The sequence below is a fragment of the Leptinotarsa decemlineata genome, unplaced genomic scaffold (assembly GCF_025532065.1).
Source record: "Leptinotarsa decemlineata unplaced genomic scaffold, Ldec_3_MD MMD2_tig00078422_RagTag_RagTag, whole genome shotgun sequence".
Taxonomy (NCBI): domain Eukaryota; kingdom Metazoa; phylum Arthropoda; class Insecta; order Coleoptera; family Chrysomelidae; genus Leptinotarsa; species Leptinotarsa decemlineata.
The window spans coordinates 11905164-11921181 of NW_027412747.1; the positions used below are offsets into that span (position 1 = coordinate 11905164).

Genomic DNA, 16018 nt, shown 5'->3' on the forward strand with positions numbered 1-16018 from the left:
GCTGATAGATGGGGAAGAATGAAGTCGCGGAAAATGGTCGTTAGGGCGCGATTTAATTGAGACTTCATTCAAGCGAACTGCGATAATCGTTTGTTTCTAGCTGAGAAACTGATAGCCGGAGAAAAAACAGCAGTTTTTACACGTTTTATATTAGCTTCATCTGTATGTATGTTTGTTTGTAACTCTCCTTTTCATTTCATATCGGGATCTGTATTTGACAGAATTATCGACATTATGGCTTGATCTATTCGCGGGCAGATGGCGCTATATGTAACCTCCTTGATATATCGGCATTATTGTTTGATCTATTAGCGGACAGCCTTGATATAATTCGAACTAACTTTACATATATTTCTTCATTTGAAAAAAAAAAAATTTTTATTAATAGGCAATGCAGAGAGTCTGACTGACCTTCGCCCAATTAGCATTTTGTGTGCCATATCTAAAGCGTTTGAAAAATTTGTAAACTTGCAGATACGTAGCTACTTGAATGATTTCAGTATATTACCTACATGTCAATCAGGGTTCCGGCCAAACCACAGCTGTACAACAGCTCTTTTGAAAGTTGTTGATGATTTACATTGTTCTATCGACAATAATAAACTTTGTCTTCTAGTATTGCTGGACTACTCCAAAGCATTTGATCGTATTAACCACTCTCTACTTCTGGCAATACTGAAGTACCTGGGTTTTGCCTCTAGCGTGGTCACTCTGCTTGGAAATTATCTGACAAACCGTTCTCAGTGTGTTATACTCAATAACAAAAAATCGAATACCCTTAAAATAAATAATGGGGTCCCTCAAGGATCGATTTTAGGTCCACTTCTTTTTGTTTTATATACTTCTCAGTTCTCACACTGCCTTCGTCAAACTTCTATGCATTGTTACGCCGACGATACACAGTTGTATTTACAATTCGATGAAAACTCACTCAATATTGCGCTAGAACAAATGAGTCATGATCTGCACTCTCTGATAACTGAATCAAGTAAATATTGTCTCTCTGTAAACCCAACTAAATCTTGTGTCATGCTCTTCGGTAGGCCAAATGCAAAGAATCGTTGCACCGAGTTGATTAACATTTCCATCGATGGGGTTCAATTACCAAAAAGTAACGTCACGAAAAATTTAGGCCTTTATCTCGATAATTCTCTGCGTTTCACTACGCATGTTTCTCAGATTCTTAGGAAGGGTTATATGAATCTAAAATTAGTATACTCGAATAAAAATCTTTTGAACAAAACAAATAAAATATTACTCTGCGACGCACTGGTACTATCTCATGCAAACTATGCTGATACTGTTTATGGTCCAGGACTCTTGAAATCTGACAGGCAGAGACTTCAAAAACTGCAGAATTCGTGCATAAGACTCGTCACGGGCGTAAGGAGACGTGAGCATGTGTCTCAATACTTGAAACAACTCGGGTGGCTGAACATGGATGCTAGGCGCACACTACATTCTGCTAGTTTATTCCACAAGGTCATATCCACTGGGAAACCTGCCTACCTATTCACGAAACTGTCCTTTAGAACCGATGTACATAATCTAAATTTGAGATTTAAACATCTCTTGACTGCACCTAAACATAAAACTTCTTTTTCTTATAACATTGCACACTTATATAATCGGCTACCCATTGAATTCAAATCCCTATCACCACGTAGTTTCAAGAAAAATTTGAAGAGATTCATGCTACAATCCGGTTCTCTTCTTTTATAACAGTTATCAGTTGACACCTATACATATGTTTTTACAATAAATATGAAGAAATCATCAAATTTATCATCATATTTGTAACATGATTTTCCACACATAGAACATATAATTTTCATTTATTCGTTTATTGCCTCTCTTTTCTACTTTTCTTCTGCTTCTCTCCCTTTTTTCCTTTTTTTTTCTTCTTTCTAGTTTTAATTAAGCAAACAATGTGTATTATTATAAGTTATCTCTTACTGGTTGGATGGAAGAGCAATTTCTGCCTTGATTCGTCATGCGCAGACATTGAATTCTGCCATTTGTTAGGTTAGATTAGTATCCCTTGTACTGAGTAACCTTTCAATAAAAGCATTTATTATTATTATTATTATTATTATTATTATTATTATTATTATTAACACGCACACCTGCTGCCTTTTTTGTAACCCTCATTTGCGCGCCAACTACCTTGGGCTTGACAGCTGATTTTCAGGCTCCCTCTCCGGAATCGGAAAATATTTTTCTAAACAATATACGGCTGATTGATCCCAAAGTTTAGATAAAATAAATATAGTTTAAAAAACTAAACTAAAACAACAAAACTAAAGAACATCGAACTAAAAAGTTGAAAATATTGTTTTGAATAAGCCTGAAATAATGAACGAAAAATACTAGTATTGTTGTGAAAAAAGCGTGGGTGCTTTGTGCCATATTTTTTGTATGGTCGCTTGATATATTACGCTGCAGTTGGGGATCATAGCACGAGGTAATACGTAATACTATTTTTACCATTGGAAAACACAAGCCCATTGTCTTTTTCAGGGGTTTGAGGAATGTCATAGTTTCAAGGCTTTACGCATTTTGTCATCAATACTAGTAGTTATTTAATAAGTGGAATTTGGACTCTATGTCGTGAAATGGAGCAAGCCATTGAAAACACTTGCTGTCTCCACACGCGTTTCGCTCACCAAGTCAACATCATCAGGAAATAACTGAGACTATTTATAAAAACTATGCTGATGTTTTTCTATACTTACATCTAGACCTGGACGAACCATTAACGTGCATAATGAAGGTTATTAAATTGATTCCTGGTATTTTCTTATTTTTCCTATTGTTACCATTTCAAAATTTCAAAAATTACTCATTTATTCTTCCCTGTGTTGCTCAACATACAATTATTAGTATCAGTGTCAGACTTCTGAATTTTCAAATAGGCTGATTAGTCTAACTACATGGATATAACATCAGAAAAATATATAACTGTAGTTTAATGCTAATACATAATAATAATACATAATGTACCTGTGATGGACTGTTTGGAAACTTTGGTGTAGTAATGCATATTACTAGAGTTTTTTTCCTAACACCAAACCGTTATTTTAACACCTCGACACGTGTTTCGATCACCAAGTAATCATCTTCAAGAGAAAGACTAGTTTGATCTTCCTCTCAAGCGGCTTTGGAGCAACATCTAAATTGGTTGCCACTTGCTAAAAACGACTCTCCTCGATAGGAAGACTTAACAGATTTTCTCTGGTCTAGATTCCTGGCCATACTGGCCTGGAAGGCAATGAGGCTGCTGACTTCCTTGCAAAGGAGGGTTCTGCAAGCAGCTTCATCGGAACAGAACATGTCATTGGAATCGTTTTAGGCTTTGCCAAACAAAGATTGAACACCTAGATCGCAAGAAGATTTATAGACTTCTGGCAGAATCTTTCAGGATTGGCTCACTTCAAGGCGTTTATTCACCTTTCGAACAGTTGTTGTACTACAGTAGGGATGAACTACGACCTCTAAGAGGTCTTCTTACAGGTCACTGTCATTTGAATCATCATATGAAGAGACTCGGACTATCGGAAGACAGTGTGCGTTGCCTCTGTTTGGAAAATGATGAAACAGCAGAGCACATACTTTGTATCTGCCCCGCTGGAGACCGAATTTTTAGAGTTCGGCAGAGCCGTATTCTTATCATCTGACCTGAAAGACCACTCACCATACAAACTAATCGGATTCTTTGAAAAGCTGTGTTTATTTGGTCGATTGTGAATAGATTTGAGTCATAATAGTCCCTTGCAGGTTACGGTGGAAGGTCGAATAGACCCACTCACTTTGGACCTGACCTAACCTGAATAAGAAAAGCCAATAAAAGAATGTAGGCTATTGCTCTCAATTTTCTTTTTTACAAGGGTTTTCTTTCGAATTTCCAATTTCAATATTCCAACATATTTATCATCTCTATCGTGTTAGGAATCACACGTTGAAAGTTAAGACCTCGTTAGTCCTTAGCTCGCACGAGTTTCTCAACTTCTGAGAGTTGTCGTTCGTATGGGGGCGACAGCTGATTAACGGAAAAATAGATTTTTTTAAACAGATCGTTGCGATTCATCCTGTAATTCGTTATATATGTATAGGTAAGGACAAATATACTTACTGCTTTCCTTCGAAACGCAGTCCACTTGATCGACCTGTTTGAGAACTCGGGCGGCTTCCTCGGCAAGTTCCTTCTTGGACTTTTTGAACCGTTCCTTTCTGACGGGAGAAGCCACCAAGTGACTTCCCGTCCCGTCTCCGCTCAAAGCACCAACAACTCGCGCACTATCGCGTGGCACTGAAACAACAAAAAAATCATTAAATAGAGTGGGGAATATGGAACATATTGGAAATTACTAACGACTCCATCAAATTAAATATATAAAACATGATAGATACGAAATAGAAGAAGGTATATAGGTCAACACAACGTGATATCCAGTAATCAAGAAGGGCTGAAATGGACCACAATATCTCCAATTGATATCTCACCAGCAGCATACTTGCAAACAACGTGGATCAATCTAAACAATCTACCACAAGCTCGGACCAATCAGAAGTGAGCATTTGTGTGGACAATCTTCACCATCCCCACCACGCCCTAAAAGTAATAATACGATTGAATATGGAGCTTCTCAGTCACCACTTACGAGTTGAAGGAACCCTGTCCCCTGTCAGGATTATCCAAGCTGGAGTGCCTCAGAGAGCTGTGCTGCTTCCATTACTTTATAGCCTTCACGTGAGCGACCTTCTTAGGTTCAATCACGTAAAGTTTTTCCTAAACGCCGATGATACGGCTCTCCTCGTTTCTTCCATGGGTTGGGGGTTGTCTACATGCAACGTGCATTGAACGACCTCAAACGCTGGTACTTCGATTGGAATATTCGAGTGAATCCAGATAAAAGCCAGGCGATAGACTTGGGAAGACAGAACGTTTCTCCTGACACAAGTACGATCTCAGGCGGGAGATCAAATGGCAACCACGAGTCAGGTACCTAGGTCTCTTGATAGATCGTTGACTAACCTGGGAACATCACATTGAGAACATCAAGAGCAAGGTTCAATCGATGATAGCCAGATTCTATCCTCTGGTTAACAGATAATCAAAGTTCAACCTTAGAAATCAGTTTTTACTATAAAATACGACTTTCAAGCCTGTCATTATGTTTGCTTCAGGCGCTTGGAAACCTACCGCCTCGATAAATATTTTCATTCTGGAAATATTACAAGATGAAATCTTACGGATTCTGGTGAATGCTCCATGGTTCGTGCGGAATGCAGCCATCCGCAGATATTTGAAGCTGTTGACTATACAGCAGTCCATTCAGTTAAGGAATTAGAGAGTTTTCGGGTCAGCGGAAACTTACTAGTCAGGGAAGCTGTAGATTATACTATTAACGACTCCACCCGATTCAGAAGGCCCCGTCACTCCATTGAGTGGAGGCCCACTCAATGGAGTGACGGTAAGCGGCATGGAGGTCTTTGATCTTCATGTCGTAACCAAACACTTTGAATCTTGAATCATTCGTCCACCTGACGAACCTCAGTTGAAAGGGTAAAGGAATATTGTCCAATCTGATTTAAATGAAGATGACTATGATGACACGGTTAAATTAGACAAAACTGCCTATTTGAAAGGGTAATTCTGTTTATAAATCACGAATATACTCTTTCGAAAGATTCACACAAAGCTGAAATTGCCGGATTTCGTTAGTTAGTTTCACCGCCTCCACTTCGAATAATATGGAAATAAGGCCCATAAACTTTCTGTACTGCTTCATCTTCATTGTGATTTGGTAGGAACCAATGCGACTTTTTTCCATTGGTTTCCATATTCATTTTTTGTTTCTCAATACGGACATCTATTTTTTTTTCATAAATTTTGGTAGCCACTATCATAAATTCGTTGATGAACATTTTTGAAATCTGTCGGAGGCGCCAGGTGACCCTTGACAGCCCCTTCTACGCCCTCCTACAGTACTATTTAGTAATAGAAGTGTACCAGGACCTAAACAAGAATTTTTCCTGAATAGGTTGAGAAATTTTAATATTTAAAACTATAGATAAGTACCTACTATTGTGCAAATAATAGTATATATTGAACAAGCGAGAAATAACAAAGCGGAATAACAAAGCTATTTGGGTTTGTAATCACTTTAATTTTGATATCGAGTGACGAAGTTTTGGAAAATATAAATGTTTTTATTCTCCTTTCTCGTTAGAAACTATGTATTTCAAAACGGATTGCCAGTTCAATGATAAAATTTCAAGTTGGAGAAGATATTTTGAAAATAGTTGGAATACAACTGTAAAGTTATGAATTTGCCTATATGTGACTGGCCTAGAGGTAGTGAGTTATGGATCCGATTCGTGCTAGAAACTGCACGTTGAAAAGTAATCCTTGGTTGAATTTCTGAGGGTTGTTGTTCGTAGGAAGAAGAAAGGGAGGTACAGCTGTTCAATACAGATTTAAAAAAAATTATTCGTGATTTATTCGAGAGTGCGAGATACGTCTCATTTTGCCATCGCATAAAACTATAGGTAAGACAGAAAACTTGTAAAATATGAGATACATTGTCATATAATCATTCGAATCAGAAATTCAGTTTTATTTCCAACTTTTTCATTCAATTATAAGTTGGATAGGAGTGCTTTCCCTTCACTGATCCTTGTTTTTTGGTATGATCGGTGGCATGAATTTTGCTTATTTTCCTTACTCGAACACTCCACTGAATATGAAAGGAGAAAGAAAAATATTCTGTCTAAAAAATCCATACAACTCTTCTTCTTAAGCTTTTCTATATAATAAAGATGGTCATCCATCTCGAAGGCTGACCTTGGTTGCTCTGTATGAGTTTCATCTAGTTTGTCAATATTACGAAATAATGCCAATCAAGGAAACGAATGAGACAACGTGATTCATTGATTTCCACATTTCTTCAAACTTACTTCATTCGTCAAATATTTATTCACGCTGTAAACGCCACCCAAAAAGAAAATTACCAAAGGAAGTTGACAGACCTTGAGAGTAGCTTCGTGTGAAAGAAATATCAGTAAATATTGCGGGAGTACGAATTATGTAATGGCTCATTAAACAAAAGGTTTAACAAGTATTTTCTTCAGAGAATCTTTCTGAGAATCTGATTGAGATACAATTTGAATGCGGATGTCCCGTGAAACACAAACACATATTCTGATAATGATAATAAAAATAATGTTTTACATTTCGTAATTGGCCTGGACAGTATATTCACAACAATTGTTCACGAGGAGGAGTCCTCACTAAGGGGACAGGAGTTTGCAATTAGTAAATATCTTTTAAGCTTCTGCAGTCGCCAACTGTACCCCATATAACCTTTGCATGAGTTGAATAGTGTTTGAGGAATCAGAGTAAACTTGAATCAATTGAGTAAAAATGAATCAGGAAGTCATAGTTGAATGGTTCATCCTACCACGGCCTGTCAACCTTTGAGTGGGTTATTCTCCACAAGAAAATTTCATGTCTTGGTAACAGAGCACACAGTCCTTGCCTGTCCCGCAGCGGATCAGATCAGATTTTCAGCGTTTGACATAGTTTCAACCTTGCTAACTGACCTAAAAATCACTCATCAAATAAATAACTGTCTTCGTCAGGAAACCGGGATTATTTGGTTGCGTTTGTTCAGGTGTGAGTCACAATAAACCTTTGCGGGATGCAGTAGAACGTCGAATGTTGAACGTCTAACATTCGAAAAATGGTGTATTTATTGAACAGAAGAAAATGAATTTATGTGTTTACCAGTAATGTTTCTTTTGAGTGAACTGTTGCGGATTTTTCTGTAGGGGCAACCACACGTTAACGGAAAAAAATTCGACAGACTGAGGAAAAATCAAAAAATGCATTCAGTGTTTTATGAGTGGAATTGACGAAAGTGATAAACTCTTTGGGAACATCTTCAAGATAAAAACTGAGCTATAATATTGGAATATAAATAATACGTGCTAATCATCATTAGAATTAATGATGTTGCCACAACTATGTAGCGGTCATGAAGAAGACCTCTTCTGCATACCAATTATTAAGTTCACTAGTAAGAACTATCCAAGAAGATATAAGTGTGACACACTTGAGATGAAGACACGCCTGCATTTTAATCATTTTTGAAAGCAGATATTTGATTTTTGGTCCTGGCATAAACCTCTACATACCGAATTCCAACCCAAAATTCAGAATTTAATTTTTTTTATAATTATCGTATTCAAGTCCGATTTTCAAAAAGAAAGCTACAGAAATGATAAAATGATAAAACAGTCGAAATCAAAGGAATAAATGTATTGAAATAACTAAAAAGTATTATTTCATGAAATATTAGTTAATCGAATTCAGTCTCTTGTACTCTCTCCAATTTTGAGGAATTTTTCTACTTCCTGTTGAATATGATTGGTTGCGAATTTGACCAATTTTGGATGGGAAATCGTCATTCTCAACGTTTCAAAGCAGTCTCAAATTTTTGTTTCAACAGTTTTCAATTTGGGCTAGAGTGTGATGGAAACAAATGAATTATCTATACTCCAAATGTCAGTTTGAAAGTAAATCCGTCAACAGTAACAAAATGCCTCATGAACCTCCTCCTGATTCACGAGTAAGCTGTGTTTGAGACTATCACTCGAAAAGTGTGGCCCTTGAAGGTCCATGTTTGTTCCAAAAATCGAATATCTGCTTTCAAAAATGATTGAAATACAGGGATGTCTTCATACTAAGTGAGTAACACTGTTTGTATTCCGCATTTATTCCTCTCCTGGAATGAAGAAATTATAACTTGCTACCAATCTGTTAATGAAATCAGGTGCAGCAATTTGAGTTCAAATGAATTTTATGATAAAAATTGACTATATTTCAGTGTTTTAAAAATTTGGAAAAAAAACATTGGCCAATCAAAAAAGAATGTACCGACTTATATTGGAGAATATCAAGTGACATGCTTAAAATACAAATCATCTGTGATAAAATAAATTTTCAATCAAAATATGGCTTTTGAAAAGTATTATTGTGTGATGAAAAGTTCATTTCTCAAGAAGCAACAAACTTTGAGATGAACTGAAAGTAAACACAAAAAAACAGAAAATGATAATTTTCGTGATCTTTTGTGATTTTAGTATTGTTTTGTTGATACAACGTTAAAAATGGGAAATAGATTGACAATATAGAAACGCTTTCATATTGAATCAGTATCCTCATTTATAATCTGTATACTAAACAAACATTTTCTCTGATTTTCATGTCGAATCGATTGAGTATAAAATGATAATTAAATTTGATTATATTATATTTATTTGTTCACAAATACTTTCAATATTAATGTTGGAAACATTTGTTTCAGCTCTAAGTAGTTTGACTACAATTCATCACACAAACTCTTATTGATCATCAACCTTATTCAAGACTACCCAATACAACTTCCAACTTTTGAAAAAATACCAACATTTTTGATCAGAAAACTTCACTGTCTGTACTGAATCACTGAATACTTAACATGTTTTAATTCTTTCACTAACTGTTTTTCTACGCTGCATTGGAGTTCTTATATACCACCAAGAATTTTCTAGACGGATCCTTCGCCATAAATTGTAATTCTGATATTTATGTTCGCGATATTATGAACAGGACAGTATCAGCTCTTAAGCTCATTCAGAATATTTTTCTTCGACTGAAGACAATCCGGAAGAATCATTATCACTTCAAGGTACAGATACCATTAAAAAGGCCTTCCCCAGACCCAAATAGATAGAAATCGGAAAACTAAAAGAAGAAATTCACTAAGTTGTAAGATATTTTGAAAAAGTGCCACTCAAACTGACAGGGGAATAGTGAAAGAATATGAAAGAGACAGTGAAGTAGAGCGATAGATCAAGCGGTGATGATGTTTGGATGAGTTTATGAGAGACAAATGTCAGGGACTTTCAAACAGGAGGAGGTTCCAGTGATACTTTGTTGGAAATTTCAATTCTACATATTATTATGAATTTCTTTTTTTATCAACTCTTACAACCGTTTTTGTTATGGTATATAATATTCGGAATATTGATTGTTAGAAAAATATTCAGAAGTATTATACTAACTATTATACTGAGATACCCTAACACAATACCTGAAGTGACGTCTGATTTCAGATGTCCCTGAAACAAGAAGTCAAGATGCGTCCGATTTGGTGCTCTGGGCGGCCACTCAACAGATCCTCGTCTGACAATTCATATGTCTGGATAGTGAATTACCAGCTACCGGCTAGTACGCAGAACATAGTCTGCAGAACATAGTCTGCGTACATTAACTTTTCAGTACCCACCAGTATATTCATCAAACAGTCAATTTATCACAAAACACAAATCTCCGATGCAATGAGCAGTAGCATCGGCTAACTTCTTTATCTGGTACTTTAGCACAAGCTGTTGCAGGAAACAGCATTATATCATATGAAGTTGAAACTAGCGGCCGGATAGGAAGATAATTTACGCTTCCGATCAGCAGACACCCTCGATAAATTACTAGGTGTAGAAATTTATCCTGATTTGATATGACTCATTGTTGATCATTCCTGCATAAAAACTCGTAAATGAGCCTCAACGGCAACGACATATATTTTTTTTGAAACTTTCAGTAGAGGCCGAGAAAATAATCTGCAAAATGACAGCGATGTAGATCCTATGACAGCTTCTTACTATAATCAGAACTTTTTACATATATTGTAAAATAGTTATGTTACAAGTTTTTACAAACTTGTAACATATATTGTCAGTTAAGGTCAGATTCAAAGTAAGTGGATCTATTCGGTTCTCCACTGCAACCCGCAAGAGTTTATTATGGCTCACACTCATTTGAACGTGACCAAATAAGTCACGTAAGTGAAAAAGTGAGTGATTTTTCAGGTGAAAGGTAAGTGTGAGACTCTGCAAAACTCTAAGAACTTGATTTGGTCAACAGATGAGTTAGCACGGAATACGTGCTCTGTTGTTTCATGATTTTCCAAACAGAAAAGACGTGCACTGTCTTCCGACAATAAAAATCTCTGCATATGATGATTCAGATGACACTGAACTGAAATAGACCCGTTGGTGGTTCATCTCTGCTGCAGTCTAAGAATTGTTTGATATCATACTTCAGAAGATATAGAAATACCTTGGAATGAACCAGTTCTGGTAGATTTTGCCAGAAGTTGAATGTATTCCAGGTGTTCAGTGTTTGTTTCGCAAAGTCTGAAGCGATAACAATGACAATCCGATGAAATTGCTTGCAGTACCCTCCCTTACAAGGGTGTCTGTAGCTTCGTTACCTTCAAGGTCAGTATGGTTAGGAATCTAGACTATTGGAAAGAGTTGTATTTTAGCACTTCATTTCCAACTTAGACATAACTCGGTAGTAGCCAAGAGCTTCCAGGGCCTCGTGGCTGTCTGAGAGCATTTTTATTGACTTGTGTTTGAGGTTGGAAGGTTCCTATCTCTCCGCATACATCCGTTTATCCATCACATATCGATAGTTTTGATTTGCGTTTGGCATACATTCGCGTAGGTCCCTAGATAGGTTGATATTTCTGTTCTGAGGTTGAGCCTGTGTACACCTGCATCAGGACCTGAAGGTGTTTTCGATCCATCTGTGAACTAACAACTAACTGCTTTCGTTTCTGCTTGTTCTGCTCGGGAACAAGTTTCTATAAGACAGTTGGTAGTTGTCAGTTGGAGACAAAAGTCAGAGGTCAATCTCAGAATGCTGTGACTTCCAGTGTCATGCAGCAATTGCTTTATACGTGATCATTGGTGTGAAATTATCACATATATCCAATAGATTCATTTGAGGACTAAGCCCCAAGTTTTACTACAAATTATTCGACAATTCTTCGCGTGGAACTTTTTCGAAGTGAGCGTTTCAGAAAAGTTCTCAATCAAGTATAATACCAAGATATTCCACAACCTTTGCGAAAGGAATAACCTCATCATTGAGTGAAAAAGAATCATCCAGATTCCTTTTTCTGGTGAAGGGGATTGTCACAATTTGAATATGATTATTTTCCAATTCCACCGTTTCATAAAGGCATCATAGCTTGTAGAGCAGGCCTAAGCTGAGCTCAACAAATTTGGTGAAAATTAACGGTTGCGTAAAGTCGCAATACATTACAGCTTCGCACATTAGAACATTCGAACTTGATTATTGTATATACCTCAAACCGTCACCACTAGGGAATTGAGATGGGAGTATGGGACGAAATCGTATTTTGCGTGAGGTTGTGAAAACAGATTGGTGCAAACTCTTGCATTTTGCAGATCATCTTTTTTCATGCTCCTCTAGATGTCCATAAACATGAACTGATTTAAAATCGGTTAATCCATTATGACTAATGAATCAATCAATGAAAGTCTTATCAATTTTCACCATTATGATGCCGTAACAACTCGTATTTTTGCAAATTTTAAGATTCTACTATTTATACTCCTTTACCGGCGAAGATATTTGTAGATATACTGGGAAAGTTCGAAAAAAAAATGAGAGGCGATGGAAAATTATTAATTTTTGTCGGATGGGTCAGTACTAATCTGGTCGCCGGTTAGCTCTGACCATCAGTTTCAGCTTCATTCTGTAAATCATAATAATTATTATTGGGTACTACTGCAGTTTTGGGATAAAATAATTTTGAGAGGAATAAATGATTATTTGAGTATGAACATATATTTGTGACTTTCCATAACTGAGCATTGTACCATAACTAAGCATTGTGTAGTTGTGGAATTGGTCGCGGTGGTAGTGCGCCCGACTCACGATCGGAAGACCGTGGGTTCGATTCCCGCCTCGACTAGATATTTTTCTCGAGAGAATTTATCTGGTTGAAGTGGGGATGATTCTGCAACCGTGTTAGGAATCACAAGTTAAAAGGTAAGACCTCGTTAGTCCTTAGCTCGCACAAGTTTCTCAACTTCTGAGAGTTGTCGTTCGTATGGGGGCGACAGCTGATTAACGGAAAAACAGATTTTAAAACAGAGAGACAGACAGACTATCTGATCTCCTACTTGTGAGTTCCAATTTTTTTAAAATTCGTGAAGAGACAGCAGAAAACATCAAAAAATCGGTTGTGGTATTGAAAACACACATTTTGAATTTAATATTCATTCAATACTTATGGTTCGTTTTTTATTCACTAATTATACCAATCTTGCCAAGACTCACCTTGTACTTTCTCATCCTGCTAGTACACAGTTTTTTCCGAAAGTAATTACAACAAATCATCGGGCCGCCAAGAGATATGCCCGCACCAGATGCGTATAAACTGTTACATCATTTAAGCTTCAATTTCCGCTTCTCTTTCCAATATAAAATAAAATTCGTTATCAAAGTCAACACTTAAATTGCATTTACGGAGAGTTATTGCACATGCAGCGATCCGGCGAAAAAATGTGGTAATTACTATCTATTACTACTGTAAACAACATCGACGGTTTTCTCATTAGATGCGAGGTAGGAACAAGCGTTTTTAGTATTTCTGTTGAAATGTGTCATTATTAAATACTTCAGACCAGTGATATGTATTATCATAAATTTTTATGTGCGATTCAATTTGGATCAAGTTCCCCCGTCGGCGTAGCTTCATCGGACCAGAACCTGTCATTGGCATTGCTTTAGGCTTTGCCAAACAAACATTGAACACCTGGATGGCAAAAAGATTCAAATACTTCTGGCAAAATCTTCCAGGATTGGCCGATTCCAAAGCGTTCATCCACCCTTCGGAGCTTGAAACCAAACAGTTGTTGGACTACAGTAGGGATGAACTACGATGTCTAACAGACGTCTTTACAGGTCACTGTTGTTTGAATCATCATATGTAGTGACTCGGACTGTCGGAAGACAGTGTGTGTCGCCTCTGTTTGGAAAATGATGAAACAGCAGAGCATATACTTTGTGCCTGTCCCGCTGCGGACCGAATCAGGTTTTCAGAGTTTGGTAGAACCACACTTCTACCATCTGACCTGAAACATCACTCACCATATAAACTAATCGGCTTCGTCAAGAAGCTGAGTTTATTTGGTCATGTGTGAGTTACAATAAACCCTTGCGGGTTGCGGTGGAGGGTCGAATAGTGCCACTCACTTTTGACCTTACCTAACCCCCGTCGCGTGTCTCAGTCTCTCTCTCTCTCTCTCTCTCTCTCTCTCTCTCTCTCTCTCTCTCTCTCTCTCTCTGATCGCGATAAACTTAAAAACCATCGAACGGATATCCATAAGATTTTCACTAATGGATGGAGGAAGGTTAATAGTTTATACAGAGCATTTTTTTAATTTCCCCCCATTTTATTTTTTGAATGGGTCAACTCAAAAAATTTAAATTTGGGATAATCAAATTAATGCATGAATACTTTATTTTGAAGTGAAATTGACAGATGAAACTTTCAAAATGGCGAGAGGGCGCTATCTGGAAAAAAAGTTAAATGGAAAGGGGGAGTTTGTGACACATCATTTTGAAGCTCCTGACGAATACTTCATAACCCTAGAAGTCCTCAATTTGAAGTAAATTACAACAACAAAAATGATACGCGAAGTATCTAATACAAGCCTTTATTTTTAACTGACTCTAAAACACAAAAACAGTTTTACATATAAAAAATTACCTTGAATCCGTACAAGTACCCAGGTACTTGTGCGTAATAAAATATAAGAACATATATTACAATAATGTCAATATCTTCAACTACTACAAAATGGCGGAACTTTTAATAATTGCCTGAATACATTGAAATTTAACTACATAATATGGGGTGATAAGCTTGAGGTCAGTTGAGAAGAAGCTCCAAAGGTGTCATATCTAGCGAGCGGGCGGCCATTCTGTAGGACCTCGACGGCCAATCCAACGACCGGGAAAAGTAGTATCCAAATAGTTTCTTATTTGTCTGGAGTAATGTAGTGATGCTCCATCTTGTTGGAATACAATATCCATATCGAATTCGTTAGGATTCGCTTCGACGATTTCAGTGATGAAAGGGTCAACGTTTCGAGCATATTCAAATACAGTTCGCCTGTATTTGAATATGTGGAGATAGGTAGGATGCCTTGCAATGGTTTCCGGCATGATTTCGCAGAATTCTGATCTTCAGTTGATTGGTGTACCATTTTAATTTTGTATGGATGATACCTATTCCTCTTCAAAAGTCTCCACACTGTAGAAGGAGACAACTCACAAACATTCGCGACGGAATAAGTAGACTGTTCAGGATTTACTGCCTGCCATCTCATCTCATTAATTATTTGCACTTGCTGTTCCTCCGGAATGAACGAATGACCTGAGGGCTTTTTGTTATGTACACTACCGGTAGTTGTGAATTTAGATACAAGTTCCCTCAAATATTTTCCACAGATAGGACGATTCGGAAAACGTTCATTGAAAATCCTTTCGGTCTCGTGAAAGTTACGCGTCGCACAGTAAAAAAAATCGCTTCAATGTTGACCTTTCTACTGGGCGCCAGATGGCGCCCAGTCGTCATCTTGAAAGTTCCATCTGTCAATTTCACTTCAAAATAAAGTATTCTTGCATTAATTTCATTATCCCAAATTTAAATTTTTTGAGTTGACCCGTTCGAAAAATAAAAGGCAGGGGACATTAAAGAAATGCACTGTATGTATAGTTAATCAATATTTTGTGTTATCTGTAATAAGTCGGGGCGGGGCGAGATTAAAAAAAAACAATTCTCTACAATTTGTTCCTCTCCTATAAAAAAGTCCGCGATGGCGTAAATCTTTCGCGGATGGCTTACTTTAACCATTCTGGTGTTTGAAATAATGTTCATGTATAAAAAATATTGTAATTGAGAATGTCTCTGGACGGATAAGATATGAATCGTTATCAAGTTCGTTAGTTGCCTTTCAAGCACATTGACATTGCTTTTCATACCAAATAAATCAAAATGATTCCTTATGAATCAATAATATCGCACGAGAAAATGAACTGAAGTGTGTGATGAAGAATAATGCAATTGCGTTTTTACGTATTGGATCA

The 16018-nt window shown here is 37.0% G+C and overlaps 1 protein-coding gene across 3 annotated transcripts in view; it reads right to left on the reverse strand.

Moving 5' to 3' along the window:
* Nucleotides 1–16018, reverse strand: part of LOC111511146 (uncharacterized) — a 541917-nt gene that overhangs the window by 118969 nt on the left and 406930 nt on the right. For all 3 annotated transcript variants that reach the window (XM_074186424.1, XM_074186425.1, XM_074186426.1), the window contains one exon: nt 4133–4309. In XM_074186424.1, the coding sequence (XP_074042525.1) occupies nt 4133–4309 (177 nt within the window). The remainder of the gene's footprint in view (nt 1–4132; nt 4310–16018) is intronic.